The following is a 17,549-nucleotide window of genomic DNA, read 5'->3' as shown; positions in this document are numbered from 1 at the left end:
TGAGAAACAAGCTTGGCTCATTTTTTTTACCAGGCAAATTGTGTGTGACCTCAGCACATTTCTTTTTTCTGTTGTTGTGAAGGCAAAGTAGTAGGCAGTTGTGTACTTTTCCCTGATGCAGCTAGTAAGAAAGAACACGTATTTCGAGGTGCGTTATAATATTCCGTGCCTGGCTGCAAATTCTGAGATTACTGAAGTAACAAAATTGATCTAAATGTCATGTTATCCCTTGGTTTAATGGAAAATAATTAAGATCATCGCTGACATTATTAAAGGATGTGGGTTTGCTGTCTGAAGCATAAGAAGCTTCTTTTTAATCTCCAGTAAAAATGGACAGCCCTTCTCTGTTAATATTTCCTGCAGTGTGTAATCCCATGAATGTAATGACTGTACTTCTCCTTGCTCATCATGTTAGCAAATGGTAGAGAGTCTCAGGCAATTTGCACTTGAGGACTTGAGCTGTGAAGTTTAGAGATGTGTTTGACTTGGTTACTGCACTGACCCTTCACTTCTCATGATAAACTTTACTGGATGGAGGAGTAAAGCCACATAAGAGCAGATGCTCTGCTGCTCTTGTGCTGCTTCAGCAGAGAAGGAATGCTAGTAAAATCTCTTTAGATGAAGAGCCATGGGGACTGGAGCACTGCAGAGGGGCAGAGGCTGGCTGTAGGTGATGGCTTTCTCCAGCATACATGGCACATAGGCATTCCCGGCCATCAGGTCACCTCCTGGAAATTGTAGCGTGGTTGGGGAGTTCAGCATAGGACCTGGGCACACATAAAATCAGCGATGTATGGAGTCAGAAAGATGCAATCTGCTCTGGTGACCCAACAGTGTTCCCTGCCTCTGCAACCAGGTAATTGGACGTACAACGCAGTGGATTGGTGTGAGCCTCTTACATTCTCCACTAGCAGCTGTCAGCCAGGGCACTGAATGGAGACATTCAGTGTTCAAATGCAAGAGCCCTTTATCACCTTCAGTGCTCTCCATTTGGCTGCTACGGTGTCACAAGGAGCCCTTCGGTGGAGGGAATGATTTAGCCTTGGGAAACAGAGATTTATTTTGAAAAGTCCTTTACTGTAATATCTTCCTTCTCTCTGACTGTACCATGGAGGCACTCATCCTTATCATGCAGGAAGTAGCTGAGGCTCTCTGATACTATTCTTTTAAAATCAAAACATTAAAGCTACAGTGCAATGATTTTCACATTTTCCAGGCATCCCTCCTACCGGCATTAATTGCCCCCCTGCTGTTCCTGTTCCAAAGCTATTTGCTTTTTCAGTATGCAGCGCTTGTTCAGTGCTGCACTAAACCTTTGTTGTTTTGCAGTAAAAAAAGCTTCCGTTTATGCAAATGGCATTGAAATGAGTTTGATAAAATGATAAACAGTCACATTTAATGATTGCAACTGTTGGGGTTTAGTTTGTTATTTTACAGTTAATTTTGGGAAAGTAAAGGGCTTTACAAACTCCCTTCTGGTGTCAATGCAGTGATACAGCACTTCTATAACTGTGTTTTAAAAGTATAGTAGGGCCACCAAGCTGATGTGATGGGGGGGACTCAAATACATCCAACATCACAGTGACCCTTTCCCCTGTGGTAGATCTCCCTTCAATCTTGAAATCTCCTTGTACTTACCAGTTCATTTCCTATTTGAGTTACTGTATCTTTGGATGGCAGTTAGGTTCCATGCCTCTTTCTTTATTTCCTCTTCCCTTCTGCTTCTGACACATTATTATTCTTTCCACTGACTGTACCAGACCTCCAAAATCCCATAGTCCCCAAAAGTAATTACAGATACATTACTGAGCAATCCCATTGGTAGGTTGGGTCAAGTGCTTTATTTTTATCCAGGTCAGCTACCGAGGCGTGTGGTTGACTTTGCTTCCTCAGTAGCTGCATGAAAAAACAGGAGTATTTCTGTCACCTGAGCATTTCATCTGTAGCTGGGGGTTAGTCCTCTCCTGGGTCTGGAGTACCTGGTACCCAAGCAGGGTTGCTAGTGGTCAGTAATGGAAGATACAAGGTCCCCATGATAGATGTATAAAACTAGGAAAAGCACAACTATGGCTGCATGAGGAGTAAATGAACACAGTTTGATTGTATGTTTGTCTGACATAGGGTTTGATGACCTACAAGCTTGTGCTGATCCTGGAGCTCCTGAACATGGATACAAGACACCCAGTGCCGGTGTTTTCTTTGAAAGTGTGGTGGTCCGGTTTCATTGCCAAGAAGGATACAGGCTTAATGGTACTTCCAAAAAACTTTGTGTGAGACACTTTAATGGCTCCCTGAGCTGGAAACCAAGTGATAAACCTGTGTGCCTACAAGAAGGTAAGTCAGTTTTCTTCAAGCAGATCTCACTTCTCCATGTACCATGTCTCTGTATCTCAGGACAAAACAGAAAAGGCTGGAGTCCATTTCACTGTGTCTTGTTGGATACATACTTTAGTTTCCCATCCATAATCCTCATTTGTCAGTTAAATTTGTACCATGAGAGACTGTGTGTGTGTGTGCATGCACATGTGTTGAAAGGGACATAAATGTGAAAAAAAAAAAGATAATACATGTCTCCTTTTAACTACTTACAAATTAATGCAGAGGAAAAAAAAACCAACCTCCGCTGTAAGTAAACTGTTTATAACTATTTATTAAAGCTGCCCACTTAACATTTCTTTCCGCAGTGTTTTACTAGAAAAGTAAAATCCGGTTCCAATGCTACTGCTCCTGCTAATCAGGAATTTTAAATAATTGTGTTTTATAATGTGTGCATGAGTCAGGTAGAAAAATCAAATATGCGTAGACAGCAGAAGTTTAAAGTCAGGGTAGAAGTTTACTCTGAGATAATTCAGACAATTATGGCATAAACCAATTGATTTTTATTGTATTCTGTATTTGAAATTGCATTTGGTTTTAAATAATCAGGGCATTAAATTACTTTCTTCTTCTAAGACTTAGATAGAAGCAGGATTAATTTGAATTTCATAAGTGTAAATTTTGGCCAAGGTACACGCAAGCAGCACAAATTATTTATTTCACCAAGGATATTGAAGATATAGCTTGTCCTTCTTGTTGATTTATTTTTGGTCAACAGAGCTATTAAAATCGACAGACACAAAAACTGTTAGTTAAATCAAGTGTGTACATTTTAGTGTTGTGACTTCTCCACCAAAGTCATTAAGCATTGCCTCATTGTCTTCAAGGTTGAGCAAGATAAATTCTATTTCACCATTTAAAATCAGATAAATATATGGACTTCGTTCAAAAGTATTCAAAGACTTAAGTGGCTCATAAACACACTTACTGCATAGGGTCATGCATCATTCAGCATGTATAAAAACTGCAAGTACTTATTTATGGTAGTGGGTGAGTGAGTATGAGAAGCCTGTACCAGGACAGGGGTGTGCAAAGGGATGTGCCCCAGCAGGATCAAGCAAGGCCTGGGAGGAGCATGCTCAGGAGGTGCATGCGAAGGGAACAGCCCGGAACAATGGCCTGTGTGCAAGTGGTGCATGAGAAATTGCAGAGAGTAGCCAGAGGCAGTTGGTAACTAGTCCATGGGCTTTCAGGTAGTTGCCTGTTGGCAGGAGAGGTCTTGGTAAAATATGGTCATGTGTGAGGCCACAGGCTACAGGCCTGTGGGGGGCACAGTTGTGAGCTGTCCCGTGGTTCGCACTGAGAGGGCAGCTGATATCTGGGACATAAAGGCAAAGGGTGGCCAATAACACCTCGTCATGTGGCCTCATGGGTCAGCTACAAAGAAACAACCTGATGCCTTTAAAATAACATATGTATGAAAATCATGCCCTCTCCTGTACAGACATTTTTCATAAATGCCCTTGTCTTTCATCTCATGGTTATTTAAGAAAAAAATATATGTAGAGTGACAGCAGCATCTGTCAAAACTGGCTCTTCAAACTACCAGAGAAAGCTTTAATGCTCGAAAAATCTGTTTTCTTAACCACTGCAGGTATCTTCTAGGAATTTTGATGTGCATCTTTGAAATGTTACCTGTATCATCCACTGCAGTTGTTAAAATAAGCATTAATGTGTTTTATTAAATATTCAATATTCAGTGGAAATCTGTGGAGCAAGTTTCTGATCACAATGCCATCAAAAGCAAAACTGCCACCAATGTCAGTGTGTTCAACACTTGAGCCAGGTGTTTTCAAAAAAGAAAGAAATTGGAAGATGAGAATGTGATGGATGATGTGACAACAGTTGCTTAAGTGACAATAATTACTTTCCAGCACAGAACACTTAAGAAGGATTGCTACCCAATGCTCTGATCAAGCAAAGCACTTAAGCTTGAGCATAACTGTAATTATGTGATTAGTCTTGTAAAGTTCTGTGCTCAAAATTAGGCGTATGCAAAAATGCTTTCTATTATTTGGACCAAAGAGTAGGACTCTGATTTAGGATTTAGTGAAGCAAGTGCTTAAGTACTTTCCTGATTAACATTGTAATAATACTCAGGTATTATTAAAACAATCCTAGGCTTTGGCAGTAGAAAAAAGAAATTAGATTACAGAATTAGTTCTTCTATCCAATGCACAGTAGAACCATTGATTCGGAAGAAATACTAAACAGAGGCTCAGTGGCAGTCCATGAGACCCAAGCATTTGCTTAAGTGATTTTTAGAGTGATCCTTTTGCATACTGGGAGCAGAATCGTGAGAGAGGGGCATGATAGGGAGGTGGACAGTGTAGGAACATGACACATCTGGAGAATAGTTAAGAAAGAATAATAACAGGGTTTGTAATTCTCAGCTGTCTAATGACATACATAAATGTCTACATTGCAGAAATTCTGTAATGATATATGGAAAGAAATTTGAAATTTCTGGCAACTCCTGGAGAAGGAAGAAGCTAATGTTGTACCATTCATCATTACCTATCACAAGGAGAAATAAACTTTATGCTGCATTTACCCATTGACAGCGGGGGCCGATTGCTCTGTGTGCTGTGCTGTGCTCTACAAACCTCTTGTCCTGGGATATATAAGTGTCAGATATTGCCAGCTGAGCTTGCATGCTGAAAACACTCAATACTTTGGAGTTCATTTATTCTCAGGAGCTTAGATTCAACTAAGGATAATTTTATGTCTGTATGTTACGTATGTTTAATTGTCGTTATGTGTTTACTAGAACAATCTCTAATCACAAATGGATGCTATTTGCCAAAGAAAGTAAAGCAACCTGTTCCAGAATGTAATTGATTTTAGAACTAATACGTTTGCCTGGAGCTCTTCACCCAATCAATTTGATTTTATAGGTCTGTCATTTCTCGTTAAGATGCAGGAGATTTTAAGTGTCAGTATGAGAATGAAGTTGCACGACTAGGTGCCCAATAAATGCCCTGTCAAAAATCTGTGTGCTTCGAGTTACGTTCTCTTGTTGATCTACAGCATGTTGTGACTGTAACTTCCATCAATTCTAATATGGTTATGCACATAAATACCAAACCTCTAAGGTGGGAATTTTGTATTTACTGTTTAAGAGCAGTATGTCATGTTGTTCACACTTTAATCTCATCTTCTCCCACTGTGATAATGTGGCTGCTGAGACTGTTGCCCTACTTGGAACAAATGTTAGCTCTTTCCTATGAGATTGAATCTAAATTTATAGTCTACATGGAGATGGCAACCAAGCAAAGAGCTGTGCCCTTCTCTCCCTGTGCTTCTTCAGGCAGATGCCTTTGAGATGTCCTCAGTGCCTCCTTCTCCCACTGACAGGGGAGATAAACCTGCAGTGAAAGTAGTGGACTAGTACATAGTTTGGCTACACCTTTCCTGTAGGACATTCATCTGTCATTTTTCTTCACCTTTGTCCCCAGATCTGTGAGATGACTGAAATATTTTTATTTCCCCATCTCTTATCTGTCTTGCCAGCTGTTTGCTGGTTCTTAAACCTGGTTATGAGCGCTCTATGTTTGTAACCAGGCTGCAGAACAATAGCCACAGGTCTTAGGTAAAGTCTCTCTGCGCTATTGTAATACAAGCAAAGACAGTAAAGGGAAAATGTTATTTAATATGCACTAGACTACTGTGTTTGCCATCCACAGAACTATCCTAACAAAACGGTACTATGGATTTAACACTGGTAAAAAAGCAAGAGACAATATTGATCTTAAATGTTTACTTTTAAGAGCAAAGGGTCCAGATGAACTGTCCCTGCATTAAACCCATTCTTCATGATGTTGCTTTTATCTCTCCTCCCTGTTTCTCTCTGTTCCAACCTGTCAGTGATGTCACTAGATGTAGTCAAGGCTAATTTAGAGACCACTCCACAGTGAGATGCGTAGGAGCAGTGGACCTCTGCATTTGAATTGACATACAGACTAGTAAACAAAACAGTGCCAGAGCACGGACCAGGACACTGGTTTTCAATTGTGCACACTCTTACAGTGTTAGAAAAGTCCCTGATGTGGTTTTGGCCAACTTCCAGTGGTACTCCCCAAGCAAATCCTTCAAGCACCTTCTGGATTAGCATGGAGCAGAGACAATTTTTGGATGGTAAGGGCTCACCTGCAATAGACACAAGCCATCCCAAACCAGCTGGTAGCTGTGGATGATGTGGCTATCTCCATGGTGTCTAGGTCATTCCTTCCTTCTGAGTAGCTGTTGTGGCCCAAGTGCTCCTGGGAGGAGGTAGGGTGGTCCTCCTTCCCCATGGGCAGTTCCGAGAGATGATGCATGGTTTGCATAGGAACGAACGCACTATAACTACAGTGATTGACAAATTTTACTCTTCAGACCAATATTCCTGTGATGGGGGACACACTTAGTTTGCTACAGACTAGAGCTCCTATTGTACAAAAGCTGCATCTTCATGAAAGTTAGGTCAAGATGAGCCCTTGCACCTGGCAGGGTGTTGAGCCTGCTGGCTGTACCCCAGCTCTTTCTGCCCCTGCAAGATAAGAAATGTGTTCTTTTGGCTGACCCATTTTAGTACGCACATGGTAGATATAAGCAGATCATGTAAAACTGCCAGAAAAGAGTGTAAGTCATAGCCTTTGCTGTTCAATGCTGGCTAAAGACCATGTATTTCCTTAAATGGTTTAGCAGCTTCCACGGATTTGCCGAAAAGTACTTAGAATAAAGTAGTTTATTTTCTAGGACAGGACATTTTAAAATTCACTCACTTACTTTCAGCTTTTTCAAGCAGAATTGGTGCCAGCTAATCCAGTTGTTTGTGGAGAGGTAGCTACTGCAATTTATGCCTAAGTGCTAAACAATATGAATTCAGCCAGTGGGAAAACATTTGCTTGCAAGGCATCAGGAATAAGAGCTGTAATACTGTGGTCCAATGGTCTGGTGTTTAGCTGGGGCTTGTAATAAGCCTGTTATCAAAGTCAGACAGGATTTTGCAGGCAAAGGACAGTGCAGTGAGCAACTTATCACTGTTCTTTGCCAACATCTAGATGATTGAAATGATTCGATCTGTACCTGTTACTTGGAATAATGGGGATGGAGTCGCTACAATAGATCATAGTTACGGAATCAATTTCCCCCACTTTGCAAGTGAAATCTTGTATTTTACTGCACCACGTGTATACATACCTCCTTTATTTGTATAGCAACAGAAAGCTGTTATGTCAAGAGAGTGAGCTGTTCATTGGTGTTATCTTCTGGCATCTATCTCCGACCTCCTCCTGTATGGCTGCCAAGCAGGTTCTCCATCTATCTCATCCCATCCTCAAGGGTGGCCAGGACAGCCTCTTCATGGCAGTATTTAAGGCTTAGTGTAAGGCATTTCTTGTGGGGCATCCTCTGCTGTCTCATCTGCTGATTAACTTGCTAGAGAGAGTGAGAGAAAAGTGTTCGGCCTTTGAAAGTGAGGTCCGCACCCTTGTCAGTGTATTTTATAGCCTCCTGTTGGGGTACACATCCTCCCAGACTTGGGCATTTATAAATGAATAAATTCTAAGAAAACTTCTTGCTGCAGTTTCTCAGCTTGCCTGGCAGGCTGCCAGCCCTTCCCATTACCAGCAGCAGGAGGCACCTGGAACAACTGCCAAGAAGCTGAAAGTAAAAAGAGAAATGGAAGAATTTTTAACTAATAATATGTCCAGGCCCAATACCAAAAGTTAGCTAAGTACAATGTATTTTAGAAAACATCCCTGTGATGGGAAGGCACAAAGGAAAGTATGTTTTAACTGGGAAAGCAATACTCTCCCACTTCATGTTAGTAAAATTTAGTGATGGATTCTCAGAGTAATAGATAACCTTAGTTTGCCTAACTAAATATATACATTATGAAATACATTTGCTCTTCGTAGTTCGTGTGTGCTATGCTAAATAACAGTTTATCTTGCTTCTACTTGTGCTTCTACAGAAACAAACAAGCTGTCACTATAGCTTTACTTGTGCATACTCACAATTAATTGCTAAATAAAAATTTAGATTTGCCTATTCCTCTTTAGCAAGAATTACCCATGAAAGTGGCAGAAACTTTCTCTTTTATGCAAATCTCAAGGGACTTCTGAAACTCTTTTTTTCCCTAATAAATATTGCATTCCTAAATGAAGATAATTGTCTCTCATGGTAGAAGTGTTGGGGGAAAACAGCTTAACACAGGCTTACAATGTATTTACTGTCTTCCTTTTATTTTAAATACTTCTTGAGTTTTGGTGCCTGGAAACTTTTATCACCATCTCTGTCATGGATTGACTGCTGGCAGACAAACAGAAATTCTCTCCCGATATTTAGTCTTTTCGTCTCTTCTGTTTAATCTCACTTTGCATTTTTGATGAGGATGAACTTTGAGTCACCTGGTCTATTCCCTCATACCCTCTTGGCTTGTTTCTTAATTATTCAGTATTAGCAGAGGGATTTTTCCCCTGCCTCGCCCTTCCACTTTCCAAATCTTTCAGTGTTCTGGGTTTTATTCTGTATTTGGTGTCTTTAGCACTGGTATATACAGAGAGATATATGACTGTCTGATATATGTGTCACAGACAGGAAATAGAGCCTGTGCCTGTATATCATTGCAGGTTTGTAGTCCCTTGTTGATAGTCTTCTACAAGCACTTTAGATCCTGCTCAGGACCTTAAAAATCGTGTCCTCTGAAGGCATACGAATGCAAGCACATAAAACTATCTGATTTAAAACTTAATCCATGAGATTAATGTGAAGACATTCTCATAACGAACTCTGTGGAATGGAGCTGGATAAATCCTTGTAAATGTACCTGATTTTCATCTGTGTCTCTGCTAAAACAGCAGTCTTTCTGTGTTCCTTGTGCCATATCTGTATTTTATATTTTCTTTCATCCTGTCCTCAGTGCTGTCAAAGAGTCTGCCTTCACATGGGACCTTGGGATAGTCAGACACTGTGTTGTAATTTGCGCTCATGATGAATGGAGGGCCAAAACTAACAACAATCTTCCTAAAAGCAGCTAATTTTGTTTGTTTAAAAAAGGCTGAGGAAATGATCCATTATTATAGCACCTCGGCTTCTACTGCAGTGCTATAGACTTTGTAAATTGTGGTTGACTAGGGAAAGGGCATTTTTACTGAAATGCACGTATTTTCGAAACAGTGTAAGCAGAGCAATTAAATTAAATGCTAATTTTCGTTTAAGAGCTTGATTACTGAATAGTTAGCCATGTTTTTTTAATTAAGTTACTATTTCTTTTTTTCATGAAGTCACAGATTGCCTTGTTCCTCATGTTGAAGATGCAGAGATTCATAACAAGACATACAGGACTGGCGATAAGTTAATAATCAGCTGTCATGAAGGATTCCAGATCCGTTACCCTGACTTAGACAACATGGTTTCCATATGTCAAGACGATGGAACATGGGATAACCTACCTTTATGTCAAGGTTTAGTACTCCAGCACGTCCTGTTTTATAGCTCATGCATCTTGTGATAGTTTGCCAATATTTTTTTCCTACAGTTGTAAGAATGTCAGTGATCTGATAAGCTCCACAGTGCAGTATTTGAATAATGCTGCTGCTAAGATTTTTTTGATTTCTCTTCCCTGTTGCTCACTGCAGGAAAGAAGATGCCGCTTTCTGAACATACCCATACTTAAAAACTACTTTAAATATTGCTTTTTGTTTGTGAGTCTAAAATCTGACACAGATACATTGCATTAAAAAAAAAAGAAACTCGGGTAATCAGTCAGAAGTTCAGCGAAAGATCTAATGGGCAACTGACATTTTTTCACTAATTAATTTGTGGAAAGATTTGAGCTTCTAACTGCAATTTATCTTTCTTTGCCTTGTGCAGAGGGCAGAGGTAGAGGAGAGAGGCTGGAACCTGTTCTTCTGTCAGAGTTTTCAGCAGAGTTGTTGATTAGGTTCAGAGTCCATTAAACCTGTAGGTATTGACTGAAAATTCAGGGTGTGCACAGGAATGATTTTGGCCAGAAAAGCCATTAGCTATAGGACTAGTAGTATTAGCAGCATGGGATCCCAGCCCAGCTTAGACTGTGAGAAATGACTGGGGGTAAGCCAGCTTTAGTGAATGGAAATTCAATAACCCTAGACTCCTTTTACCTTCACATTTCTAATACACACGTCTTAGCACCACTGACTCGGTTTTAACCAATTCACATCTTGATAACAAGCTTGACCCACTGAACAGCATCGAGAGATTTTAACTGTCTCTGCTGAGCAGAAAACTGGGTTAATCTTAACTTTCCTCAAACCCGTATGTCAGCTCCTAAAGCTAACAGTTCTCTGTAGGCACTTAATTACACTGTCCCGTCAATTTGCAGAGTGAGAGCAGGCAGTCAGGGGAACTGGGGCACTTCTCAGGAGTGACAGCACATCAGGCTGTCCCCCAAGGTCCTGTCTTAGACTATGGCAAAAATTTAGGCATATTACCAGGATAGCTCAGTGTTTCAGATGCACACATTGAATAGTGCTAACATCAAAGGAGAATTTTCATGAACCTGTAGAAAAGTGGACACTGGTTTTGGGGTATCTTGTCAGCAGTGGAATCATGCGTGGCAGTATGAAGTGTACAGCCCATGTTTGAGAGTGTGTGCACCTCGCATCTAATTAAAGTAGATTAAGTCTCGTAGGGTTAGGTGAGATGAATACTCAAAAGATTAATTTGCAGGTACTGTATTTGCCAAAGGTCCAGGTGGAAACTTTGGGACAGGCAGTATTAATTGCGTAAGCAGAAGATCCCCAAGTACCCCTTCGCTTGTTACTTTCTTCTTGTGTTTATACTGTGAAACCCAATCAACTGCTCCTACTCAATATGTGATATTAACTGCTTTTCAGAATAAAAGCAGTGCTAATAAAAGTTGAGAAATCAATTGCACAAGACCCAAGTGCTGTGATTACCAGACAGGCAGAGAATAGGCAATTCAAGGATCTGAAATATTTTGCCAAATTCTTGCTGCAAAATTGTCCCCAGAATTTTTTTTTGCTACGTCAAGCACTAATAAGATCAAAACCACTTGTCTACTTGCACTAGGTAGCCTGTCAATTACATTTCTATGGCCCTTTGATTACAACAGGCAGGGGAGTCTTATGACACTAAGATGCCTTTTTTTTCTGCCTGAGCAATGATAAAGGATTATAGACCGTATAAGAATCCAACCTCTATTTTTGCAATGAGATAATAAAATTAATTACTGATCTGGAATGATGTGAATTACTTGGCAAAAAGAAGCCAAAAACAAGTTTTCAAGCAGCTTGAGTTGTTTGGAGACCTAGGAATTTTCATAAATGCTTGGCTGTCATACAAATTCAAGTCAATCTCTGCCCTGCATTACAAGGAACATAATGAGCATTAAAATTCTGAACCAGCAGGACAAAATTTTCCCTGATACAGTTCAGAGAAGAGTAAGCTTGGTCTTGCTCAGGCAGTCTGTGCTCTTTCTGTCCCACTAGAGGCTGCTTATGTCATCCTGCTCAGTGGACTGCTCAGTTTGCAGGAATTAGTGTGTTATGTGTGGGGCATACCTGATCAGGGTATGAGCAGCAGCCCGTAGATAGGCCACTTGAAGCTTTATTTGAGTAGGGACATAACCAGCCAGTAAAAAAGCAATCATAACCTTTGCTTTGGTAGTACAGCATGCTGCAAAAAGCTTTCAAGCTTTTTGCGTTTTCTTTTGGTTTCGTCCCTCTCCCTCAAAAGGCCACTGCAAGGAAATGACTGCTTGAAATGCTGTTAAGACTTTTTCTCAGTTCTCAGACTGATTTTATTTTCCCCCTCAGGCTTAAAATTAAGGGTGTCCTATGAACATCCTTCACAAAGTCCTAGTAGTGGCGAGAGACCTATTTATGGATTGCCGTAATGCAGCTTCCATTAGTCACATAACTTTAAAATACTATTTTTCATTGCCTGATTACTAGTCATCTTTTCTCCACATTATTGCAAATTAAAAAATCAACAGTATTAAGTATTATCCAGAGGGTCATTTCTAAGGCCACTAAAAAGACATGCCATCTATTAAATTCACTGCTCTCTCTTGCCCCAAATACGGCTGGTGATCATTTAACCATCACTGCTCAGTACAATCCATGATACAAATCCCTCAGAAGTAATTCCAGAAGTAGAACTGGAATGTAGTCTCTGATTCTGACTACATTTACCATTTCTGGTGATAACAGGTACCTTAATTTTTTGATAACCTTATCTGAGACCTTGTTCAGTGTTTATCATGGGACTGCTCCTAGGAAGTCGTATTCCTTTAGACTTTCTCAAACTGGACTTTCAAAATCATTAATTCTGCTTTCAAATCTTTTACAGTCATGTGCATTTTGTCACAGGAGCAGTTTTAGTATTTAAGATGGTTTACATGTCTGTCACTCTTAAGAGGAGGAATAAAACTCATGTTTTATATAAATGACAATCTTTATTTATTAAAGATCCTACCTCAAAAAGAAATTGCCATCTGCAAAACTGGTGAATGTTTGTTAAACAAAATACTGTCAGTTTCAGTAAACCTTTCCTGGATTTTCCTGGAAGTGAATCCCACGCTGGCAGAGTGTGTGGGCTAAACAATAAAAGGGTTTGAAACAGGATAATGAGGCATATGTATCTGAGGGAGATCAAGCAGACATGCCATTCATAGTGGAGAAGATGAAAAATATCACACTCCTTGATTTAGAAATTGTAACTGAGATGTGTGAAGATGACTGAGATAAGCACTTTATAATAAAAGAAACCTCCCTCTTCTTAATTTGCAGGTTGCCTGAGGCCATTGGTTCTTCCTCATAGTTACATTAACATATCTGAGTTCGAGGCCTCCTTCCCTGTAGGAACAGTGGTGTATTACCAGTGCTTTCCTGGATATAAACTAGAAGGGGCAGAGATCCTTGAGTGCATGTATAACCTTATCTGGTCAGATAGCCCACCTAGGTGCCTTGATGTGGAAGGTAAATGTCTTCTTGTTTGTTTATGTTTCAATTTTGCAAAACCTGCATGCTCTATATGATTTTAACTCAGGGCTCTAATCACGGTTCCACTATGTGTGATGTTCCCCCTGGCTGTGCAGAGCCTATCTGGTTTTCGTTGCGTGCAGCCTTACTGTGGTTCACCGCACCATCAGCTCTTGGTGTTCCCTAAGAAATGCTTGGTCTCTCAGAGTCCCAAGTGCAAGAGGGAAAGCTCCTAATGATGATTGCTTTGCCCTTAAAATGTAAATTCTTTGTTACCTTTCTAATCAAAATACTGAAAAAGTTAGGGAATTCACATTCCTGTGCAGATGATCAGAGTTCCTGTACATATGGATATATTTCCATGATAAACTAAAAAATACTCCATAGAAACTCTTAGTTTGGACTGTGCCAACTGCAAACATTATTCAGTGCTACACGATGCTGCGCACTTCAACATTTGTTGTCTCTCATAGTAGTTAACCTTAAAGAAGGATTGGCAACTAAAATGGCTGAGCTAATTTATTGATTAGGAACATAAAAAACGTTCAGTGTGAAACAGAGGTAAATTGTACCCAGCCAAATGGAATAATCTGTGACTAAGCCTGCAGTGCTGGAATGGAGGATATTGTAGTGCATTTACATTTGTATCCCATACATTTAGAACAGAGATACCGAATTGATTGCTCTATACATTGTCAAAACTGCGTGAACTACCCTCCTCCATCTTCATACCACATCTCAAATGAAACATCCTAGGGAGTCATCAGAATCCAAATACATCCTTTGCATTTCATTCCCCTTAAAGGACTACGTTTTTGTTCTATTTCGAGCCTGTAGGAAGCTATCTGTATGTAGAATTTAGCTAAAAGCAATTATAGGATTTCACATGTGATGCTTATGCCACTGAACTAAATGCTAAGCATTCTGGAAGTGCAGAAATTTGCCAAAAGCTTCAACGAAGTGATACACTGCACAAAAATAATTAAATGATCCTTATTTTTAACTTACAATTCAAGTTCCAAAATACAAAAATGCCTTTGCAATTTTGGAATGGCAAAACAAGATGGGTTTTTTTCTTTATTTAACACACCATAAAAGATTAATCCGCAATGTAAGCTTTTTTTTGGAAGGCTTGTCTGTTGTTGTTTATAGCATGGAAAATACATTAAAAAATCAGAACGGCCCTGTTAGGCTTAATCCAAACAATAAAACTGATCTGATAAAAATGGCAGTTCTTCAGTTAGGAAGATAAGAGTATTAAAATACAGAAACTCAAGTGTTATGAAGCAGACAAAGTTCTGTCTTACCCTCACTTAATACAGGTCAGCTATTCCACCTCCTACCAAAATACCAAAGAAAACTCATGTCCTCATTGTTTATTGCTTGTATTGTGAAGTCATGAGAGGATCTTTTTCTTGATAATTAAAAGCGTGAGATAAGAACTGCTGCCCTAACAAGTTCTACATTTCAAATAACATGCCAGAAGTCATCATCCCCACTCAACTATGATGATCTGTGATTGGGGGATCGGTGTGTGCCAAACGCTGGGCCAAGGCCATCTAGGATGCCTCCTGAGTTTTGGTTTTGGTTCAGCCTCCCTTTTAATCACTTTCTTACGGCTGTCTTTAAATGTCAAAACTTTCCATGGTGATTCCTTGTTGGCATCCCATCGGTGTGTGTGTTGAGTGAACCACAGGAGAGCAAAGTCTAGAGCATAACACTTGCAAGAGCTGATTCTGCTCAGCTTTGAGGCAGAATAGAAAGCAGCATCACTAAAAGGTCACCCCTGACAACTCCCTTTGTGAACTCTTCTGTAGGGCTGCTTCAGAAGGTATGTAGCGAATTTCAAATTAAATCCAGGTAGGGTAAATCAACTTGAGATGTTTTTTCAAGTGATTTATGCAAGGGGTGCTAGTCTCCAGGAATCTTGTTACAGTCCACTACTCTTAATTAGTGGATCAAACTCTTTCCCTGCATATTTTTTATTCTGCACCTTGCATTCCATTGTCAAGCTCATTTTTCAGCATTCCTTTTATGTGTGCAGTGTAATCTCGCCAAGCAGTATTTTTCACAGAGGAAATCTCCAAATAACAAATTAATTCCATTTATTTCTTTCCATGTTCAATTAAAAGTGTATTGTAATGACATTTCCTGCTCAGTATTTTAATATGGTAATGATTAAAAGCAAATGACTGTTAGGAAGCTATTGCTAACCATTTTAGAGCTTTTATTCTCCTATAAGCAATGCTGCTTACAGCTTTCTCATTCAGATATATGTTCTTCTTGAAGTCTCTACAGAAGGGATTTCTTAAATTTGTGTGTAGTAACAAAAAATACTATATGTCAATCTTGTGAATTCTTCCCTCTTTGTTAGACCACATAAATTCTGAATGAAGGGTTTGTAGCTCCATTTAAATGAACGATTACACCAGGGACCACTCAGCTCCTATCATACAGCAGGCTCTCTAATCCTTTCCAGTCTTATCCTTGATATTGCCAAGCACGGATCTTCCACCAGCTCCGTGGTGAGAGACTAATTTTTGCTGATAGGGAAGAGGATTTTTTTTCTGATCAATAAAATCAATGTTGCTTTAGTCACAGAAGTGTATAGACACTGTGTCACCCGGTGCTGAAGTGCAGCCAACAGTGCAGAGCTGTGCACTGGCTGCTCAGAAACAGCTGTTTGCATCCAACCAGGGCGGTGGTTATGGCTCAGGCAAATAAGGATGCCTTCAGCTCACATTGCCAAGTGTTTGCTGGTACCTTTAAATGCTTGTACCTTTGCCAAATTTAAAACATTTGGATTGGTTTTCGAGTGTCTGCCTCAAGCAGAGTTGTTTGGGAGACTTCAGTTGAAACGGTTCAGCTGTATCAGAGAATGACGATAAAGAAACGGTGCTGTTTTACCAGAGCGAGAAAATTTTGCAGTCATTTAGAGGATAAGATGAAGCATCTTAACACTGAATTTTCTTCTTCTTTAACTTTCTTAATTTCCTCTCTTTCTAGTGGAATTCCATAATTATGCAGAAACTTTTTAAACTTTCTTTTGTACGGAAACTCAGTAGATGCTTCCAAGAATTATAAAAATCTAAGGAAAATGGTTTTGGGTTTTCCTTTATTTATATGATTTTTAAATTACTAATTTGGGGCTAATCACCCATCTGGAGAAATTGATGTAAGTTAGTTATTGCCTTCTGTAAAATCTGATATGCAAAACATGGGTGCAAAATTAATGGAATTGAAGAATACCACATGGGGTATAAACATGAATTGTAAAATAAATCAAATGGCTTACAAAAGCATTGGAGGAGAGAAAACACTTGAAAACATACTTGCATGGAACTTGGTCAAATGAAAAAAGGAAGTGTTTTTAATACGATACTTTAAGGTGCATAAAGATATTACTTGGGATTTGGAGAAATTAAAAAACCAACAAAAAAAAAAAACCAACCCTTGGCCATGAGTACTTTGGGAACATGATCTGCATATGATTACACACTTTGCCATCTGGACTCTGTATTTTAATTTTTCATGCCCTTTGGAAGACATCCAAGAAGATGTAAAGAATATTTCTTATAAAAAACTGGGTGGGAAGCAGGCAAAGAGAAGAAAGGTTGGAAGAATTTGATTATAATGCTAGAAAATAAAGAAGTTGTATGGATAGTGTCATTGGGAATTCCCTGCTTTGTATTTAGCAGTAAAAGGGAAAAGAGGTTGATTCAATTTGCAAACAATGGACATGATCCTATTATCTGGAATGTCTTGTTTCAGCATCATCCCAGCTGAGCAGATAAGCCAGTCCTGCAGGAAATCAAATATATTGCAATATCAAAACTTCTTTCTACGTGCTGGGACCAACAGATTCTCTAGCTGAGGTTAAACTTTAAAGAATGTAAAATAGAAAATATTTCAAATTTTTGTAGGTAGATTCAAAATTGAAACAAACATGAGGAATAGACATCAAAGGGGAGAATCAATGAATAGAAGAGAGGAAAAATAGAGAAGAAAACTGAAGGCATTGCAGAACTCTGGAATATAAAATTTCTGGAAAATAAAATCCCCTCATTGTGAGGGGAGATGAAAAGATACAATGCTAAGCAACCACAAATTACAAATAGGATCCTGAAAATTATGGAAACTATGGAAGAAGGATAGGAGAAGGAAGGTATTAAGAAGATTGCACAACAAAGCCAGAAAAAG

The 17,549-nt window shown here is 39.4% G+C and overlaps 1 protein-coding gene across 1 annotated transcript in view; it reads left to right on the top strand.

Moving 5' to 3' along the window:
• Positions 1 to 17,549, top strand: part of SUSD4 (sushi domain containing 4) — a 71,001-nt gene that overhangs the window by 37,982 nt on the left and 15,470 nt on the right. Inside the window, exons 2-4 of the mRNA XM_027681874.1 lie at positions 2,122 to 2,334; positions 9,648 to 9,827; positions 13,158 to 13,346. Of these exons, the coding sequence (XP_027537675.1) occupies positions 9,773 to 9,827; positions 13,158 to 13,346 (244 nt within the window). The 5' untranslated portion in view covers positions 2,122 to 2,334; positions 9,648 to 9,772. The remainder of the gene's footprint in view (positions 1 to 2,121; positions 2,335 to 9,647; positions 9,828 to 13,157; positions 13,347 to 17,549) is intronic.

This window comes from Neopelma chrysocephalum, unplaced genomic scaffold (assembly GCF_003984885.1).
Source record: "Neopelma chrysocephalum unplaced genomic scaffold, ASM398488v2 Primary Assembly neopelma1_61b, whole genome shotgun sequence".
In the NCBI taxonomy this organism is placed as follows: Eukaryota; Metazoa; Chordata; class Aves; order Passeriformes; family Pipridae; genus Neopelma; species Neopelma chrysocephalum.
Note: the sequence above shows the minus strand (reverse complement) of the source record. Positions and strands in the feature narration are given on the sequence as shown.